Source organism: Mastomys coucha, unplaced genomic scaffold (assembly GCF_008632895.1).
Source record: "Mastomys coucha isolate ucsf_1 unplaced genomic scaffold, UCSF_Mcou_1 pScaffold20, whole genome shotgun sequence".
Classification (NCBI taxonomy): domain Eukaryota; kingdom Metazoa; phylum Chordata; class Mammalia; order Rodentia; family Muridae; genus Mastomys; species Mastomys coucha.
In genome coordinates this window covers 24,937,487-24,944,003 of record NW_022196903.1, presented here as the reverse complement: position 1 = coordinate 24,944,003, position 6,517 = coordinate 24,937,487, and the positions used below count along the sequence as shown (strand labels likewise).

General features: G+C 42.5%; 1 protein-coding gene across 3 annotated transcripts in view; it reads right to left on the bottom strand.

Moving 5' to 3' along the window:
* Strip2 (striatin interacting protein 2) overlaps positions 1-6,517 on the bottom strand; it is a 51,627-nt gene that overhangs the window by 30,784 nt on the left and 14,326 nt on the right. For all 3 annotated transcript variants that reach the window (XM_031381395.1, XM_031381396.1, XM_031381394.1), the window contains exons 9-13: positions 6,137-6,340; positions 4,786-5,021; positions 4,282-4,347; positions 3,837-3,900; positions 3,076-3,147 (exon numbers count right to left, since the gene is read on the bottom strand). In XM_031381395.1, the coding sequence (XP_031237255.1) occupies positions 3,076-3,147; positions 3,837-3,900; positions 4,282-4,347; positions 4,786-5,021; positions 6,137-6,340 (642 nt within the window). The remainder of the gene's footprint in view (positions 1-3,075; positions 3,148-3,836; positions 3,901-4,281; positions 4,348-4,785; positions 5,022-6,136; positions 6,341-6,517) is intronic.

The window sequence follows — 6,517 nt, the reverse complement described above, 5'->3', positions numbered from 1 at the left end:
AAATACTTGGAGGCAAAGAGGAGTTAGCTGGGCCAATGGATACAAGCCTTGAATAGGCATCAAAAGAGCCTGGTGATCTTAACATGTGTGCCTTCCTGCTCCCCAAAAGGCTTACTATTTTCCCTCTCTTCAACCAATCCCCTAACCCCAGAGCCCCTCAGGTTGCTGGCTCTGTCTCACACAAAAACAGAGTAATCAGAATGACATACTACATCTTTGGAATACCAGATCTGCCAGTCTCTGCTTGACTTCTGACATGCAAGATAACTTCCTGTGTTTAGAACATAAACCAAGTCCCTACTTGGGCTTGGGGTCTACATTTTTTTTCTAATAAATTTTATTTACTTTATAACTTATTTTGTTGTTGTTTTTTAAAGATTTATTTATTATTATACATAAGTACACTGTAGCTGTCTTCAGACGCACCAGAAGAGGGTGTCAGATCTCATTAAGGGTGGTTGTGAGCCACCATATGGTTGCCGGGATTTGAACTCTGGACCTTTGGAAGAGCAGTCGGTGCTCTTATCTGCTGAGCCATCTCATCAGCCCTACACTCTTTCTTTTTAAGATGCATTTTATTATTTTAATTATGCACAGTTGTATGCATATGAGTATATGAATATGAGTGCAGGTGCCTGTGGAAGCCAGAGGTATTGGATCCTCTAGAGTTACACATGGTTGTAAGCTACCATGTGTGAGGATTCTGGCTAGCTTGAGTGTGGCAAGCATAGCTCTGGCAGGCTTTGCCCTTCTGCCTGATTCCTTCTGCCTTGCTAAAAACCATTAGATTACATTCCCAAAGCTAGTTGCCAAGGTCTATTCTCGTATTTGTCCAATTCCTCCTCCTGAGGCTGACTACCAAGGTTCAGCTATCACGGTATTGAAGTCCAGCAATCAAAAGTCTCCTTTGGGTCACATAATTAATATGCTCAACTAAATTAAAAACCTCATCCAAACACACGGTTTCCTCTTTTCCCTTTGTAAACTGCATTTGCCTATGGGCTACACCATCTGTTTCCTCTCTATCCAGAGGCAGTCCTTTGTCCCACTCTGGGGCAATATGCCTTTTAAACTTCTTCCTTGTTGCCTTCTCCTTCTACCCTATTCTCTACTTCCTGTCTTTGTCTCTTGCTCTCTGCCCTTTGTTCCTCTGGGGCAAATAAATTTCCTTTGCGCTGAGAACTTGGTCTTGGGGTGTCCTGAGTTAACTTGAGAGGCTTCCTACAATGTGGGTGCTAGAAACTGATCTCAGGAAAACTGGAATAACAGGAAGTCCTCTTAACCACTGAGCCATCCCTCCAGCCTACATATTCTTTCCTCTTTCGCTTTTTTTTGTTTGTTTGTTTGTTTTTCGAGACAGGGTTTCTCTGTGTAGTCCTGGCTGTCCTGGAACTCACTCTGTAGACTAGGCTGGCCTCGAACTCAGAAATCTGCCTGCCTCTGCCTCCCGAGTGCTGGGATTAAAGGTGTGTGCCACCACTGCCCAGCCCTCTTTCTCTTAATAAAGTTTTTCAGGCCTTTAGTTAGTTGCTCTGTTGGATCATTTAATTTAGTTTGTCTGTCTGTCTTTCTTCCTTCCTTCCTTTTTTTTTTTTTTCCCAAAGGGTCTCATGTGGCCCAGGTTGGCCTCAACTAGATAAGTAGCTGAGGATGACCTTAAAACCCAGACCCTTCTGCCTGTTTCTCAAGTACTGGGATTAAACAAACACCATAATTGTTATGTTTTAGCATGATACTTTCCCTTTATCCTGCATCCTCCCATAGCTACTATCTCCTCTCTCTCCCCCTCCCTTTTTTTATAACATTTGTTAACTGTCTACTTCTTTTCAATGTACTTGCAACAGGCTTTTTTTTAGCCATTTCTCTGTGATCATCTTAATGCTGCCTAATGCAATGGACACTTCTGTTCTCATGCACCATCCTATCAGCATCTGGCACAGCCATCACTCCTTTCCTTAAAGACTTTGTTTTTATGGTATCAAGACTTTTAGTTTCTCTTCTACTTCATTGAATGGTTCTCTTACTTTTTGTGTTTTCTTTCCTGACTTATCCTACCTTCAATATATTGGTCCATCCCTGGGACTTTGCTGGGTTCCATTCTTTTCTGTCTCTGCCCACTCCCTTGGGTTCCCTTAGGCATGTCTATAGTTTTAACACTGTAACAAATCAATGACTCTCAAATTTCTTGAAGCCAGTCCTCTCCTTAGAACTCTAGACCTATATACCTAACTGCCCAGTAGTTCTGTTTGCATATTTAGTAGACATCTAAACCTTGGTAGGACCCAACATGATTTTGGGTTCTCTTCCCATTTTCCAGGTGACACTTATTCTTGATTCCTCTCTTTGCCTCTTGATATACATCTAGCTATACTTTCAAAATATAACCCACATTCATCTACTTGACAGTCCTAGTCTCAGGTCACTATCAACTTTCACTTTAACTGTTTGGAGATGGGTCAATGCCTTCCCTCTTTGTTTGGCCCAATCTTTGCACAGTAGATAGTGTTTTTTAAAACCAAAGATTAATGTCTCACCTCTACTTAAAGATCTCCAAAGGTTTCTCTTTGTGCTGTGAATCAACTTTCAGTTCTCTACCTATGCTAACAGGGCCTATGTAAAGTGTGCCAGGCCACTTGTCCAACATCATCTCCATAAGTCCACCTGACTGATAGGTTGTCACAACAGCCTTCTTTTGCTGCCTCTTGCACTCTGTATCCTTTCTACCCTGACTCTACTTGGAATGTTTTCTCCTCTGATGTCCTTTCCTATGGCTGGCTCCTTTCTGTACTTCAGATCTTGGTTAAATGTCACTTTCTTATACATCTCATCTATCTCAATTGCCCAGCTGAAAATAATTATCAATCACGCTTCCCTATTTAAATTATCTTCACAGGACCTACCATTCTGTGATGGTCTTGTCTAGTCATTTAATGGCCATTCCCTATGTTAATACAGTATGGGTCCTTTATCTTTAACAAGCTGAAATAGTGCTTGTACAATGTATGCCCTCCAACAGTACTGTAAACAGTAGTTCTTTTTTTCTCTGCCCTCTGTGTGCCAGAACCCTTGACTCACCAGAGACATGGGACATTTCTCCAGCTCCTCTTCATTCTTTATCTGTATATCTGCAATGGAGATATATTTGTGCTGGCAAAGATAAGAAACCAACAACAAGGGTTAAGAACCAAATTCCCACATGTCTCCTCCTCCTCCCCCCAGGCTCCTCCTTAACTTTTCTTGTTCAGAGTAAATATTCCATGAGTTTATCATCCCTCCCAAAAAAAACATAAAACCTTTGGAAGCAAAAATCGAACCCACTTCTGAATAATTAGCTCTAAGCAGTACTTCATGAACAATATTTCTGTATATTATATTTTCATATTTGTTGGATACTAGCAAATATCTTGTCATTTACCTTCAAAGTGCCAGAGGAAGCCGAGAATAGACCTTTGCCCTTGGAATACTACTCATACATGTTTGATGTGCATGCATGTATGTATGGAGTTATGACTGCATATTCTTTGTGTGTATACATATACTGATATAAGGAAGATTGCTACCTAATGTGTGGCCTTCAGAAGCTAGTGAATCTATGGGGAGAGAGAAATAAAAGGAAGCAACAAATGGGGAGATAGAGAATGATAGAGGGAAAAGAAACAAGAGAAAGGAATTGCGTTTTCATCTATCTGAATGCAGGAAACTGGATAAGGCCTGCAGGGGAGACGCAGAAGGTCCTGAATACTCTGGAAGAAGAACTCTAAGTACCCAAGGCAGTGGCAATCTAACTTGCTTTGATGGCTCCTTATCCCTGAAGAATGAAAGCCCACCCTTGTCACCTGCTTTAGAGTCTTCACGCTCTCATGGATGGGTCGAGGTAATCCAACCAAGGTATCCGTGTCTCTGTAAAAGATACAAAACACCAAACCATAAGCTTAAGGAGGAAACTACCCAAATACTCTGGAATCGCAGGGACTACACACTTCAGCATCTATTCCTGCTATCCTACACCTTCTTATATAAGGTTCAAGATCCATCAGCTTGCTTAAGGTCACAAAAATAATCACATGCAGAAGCATTTCTGAAAATTAGGAGATTTATATCAGATAGCTTCTTAATTATTCACTTGGTCTACAGGTGATAGATTCCCACTTAATGGAATATGTAACCTAATGACACCCTTGACAGTAAAATCCTTTTTAGCGTTACAAATCCTAGTGAGGAGGATTCATGGCTTTCTCTAATATTCTTTATATCTACTTTTAAAAATAGCTAGTCACTTACTGTCCCAGAGTGAATCCAATGAACTTGTTTCTGCTCATCTCCAAGAAGTGTTCAATGTCCTTCTGTCTGAGATGACGGTGAAGAGACCAGTATCAGAGAGAAGAAAACAAAACAAAACAAACCTTAAGAAAGAGACCTTTCAGATCTCCTGTTCCTTCATTTGGAAGACAGAGTTGGTCAGAGGGAACTTCAGACCCAGGGGTTGATTACCACACCAGGCTACTGAACACTGAGTATGCATGCTTCCACCCTGGCTCTTCACACCAGGCTACTGAACACTGAGTATGCATGCTTCCACCCTGGCTCTTCACACCAGGCTACTGAACACTGAGTATGTGTGCTTCCACCCTGGCTCTTCACACCAGGCTACTGAACACTGAGTATGCATGCTTCCACCCTGGCTCTTCACACCAAGTTATTGAACACTGAGTATGTGTGCTTCCACCCTGGCTCTTCAGTGACTGAAATCCCAAAGCTCAGGATGAGTGGTGCCATTCAACCTACCTAACCTTTGGGGCCCAGGGCAGGCCCTTTGGAAAGGCTACCCGGTCAGTTGAGAGAGGTGCCTGTGAGGGTGGAGGTGGCACCAGAGGATCCTGTTCTAGCAGGTCTAACTCTCCATCCAAGGTTCGTTCCCCATCACCAGCAGATTCTTCTTCCTCTTCTGTGGCTGGTTCCTCAGTCTTGAAGAGATCCCTTTCATTGTAGATGTCCAGGCTGTCTTGCTTGGTGAGGAGTTGCTGGGGCAGGGGGAGGGATACAGAGCATATGGCGACCTTGTCTGAACTCTCTCTAGACTTCAGGAAACATGAGGTCGAAAGCTATCTACTATGAGAACATTGCATTACCCATCTCCTTATAACTCACTGGGCTCAATCATAGAAGTAGCTCCTGGAAAAAATGACCAAGGCCAAGAAGCAGAGCATAGACAGTACCTGTGTGGTACCCAGCTAGCTTTCAAAAGCACCGATGCTATGCCCTCCCCCAGCACTTTCCTTCTTAATTATGCTCTGCTTAGGTGAACATTCAGTGAGTGTCTTTCTGTCGGCATACACCAGCTGGCTGACTGAGGAAGAAGATGACAGAAGCTTGCTGCCAGGCGGGAGCAAGTAAGCTTAGAATGTTAAATCTTATTGCATAAAGAAAAAAAGGTTGGACAGAAATAGGCCAAAAAGTTAACAGTCACTGCCTCTGGTTGTTAAGCTTGTGGGTGATTTTTCTCTCTTTATCACATTTTCATATTTGTTCTAAATTTTCTACAATGAGTAAGCATTACTTTATGAAACAAAAAAGGGTTTCTAAAAAAAAAAAAGTCATACTGCCTACAATTTAGACTGGATTGAACCCTGTCATCTTTAATTGGCAAACTCTGATAGGTTAGCCAGGTGAGTTCATGAAAATGTGGCCACAGCTCACGGTAACTTATTTAGAACTTCTCAAGACTATACACTGCCTAGAACCCTAACCAGCCATCTCTCAATTGTAAGCTTGTGGTCCAAGGCCAAACAGAGGATGGTGGCTCAAAATAAAACTTCTTTCTGCCAAAAAAAATGGTGATTCATGATAGACATGTAGATTTGCTAGATGTTCTTTTCAGGGTCCCTACTCTCAGAATTCTAAACTAACTCATATTTAGGATGCTAAGCAACTCTGCTCACTGAGGTCCAGACCATGCATGGGCAGAGGAGAGGCCAAGGTATAGACACTAAGGATTCATGTTGGTTATAGGGCCAACCTGGGATGGCCATCTACTGCCCTTCCATACCACATCCATAATATCTTAGAATTTGATTTTTGACCAGTCAATACCCCAATAACAGCAACACCCCAATACTACTGTATGTTTGGTCCATACCCTTCGAGAACCACGGCGACCCCGTAGTTTGGAGGGTGGAGGGGCCAACTGAGACTCCCCCAGATCAAGAGTATATGAAGGTGGGGAGGCAGCACGCATGCTCTTCACCACCTGGATACTGTCCTCAGCTAGTGGAGGCAGGCCCAACTCTGCACGCTTCTGTATTTTGAGAGCCTGAAGATGCTCAAATCCACCAAGGGTAAACTAAAGAGTAAAAAGGAAAGGGGAAGTTATCCAATACCAAGTGTCAGCTCTAGCATGCTGGACTTATGTATTTAGAAACAGATAGACAGACAAATAATTGCTATGCATACATTGGAATGATCACTTCATTTATGGAAGACTGACCCCCAATAAGCAAAGTACACTGGTGATGGCAAA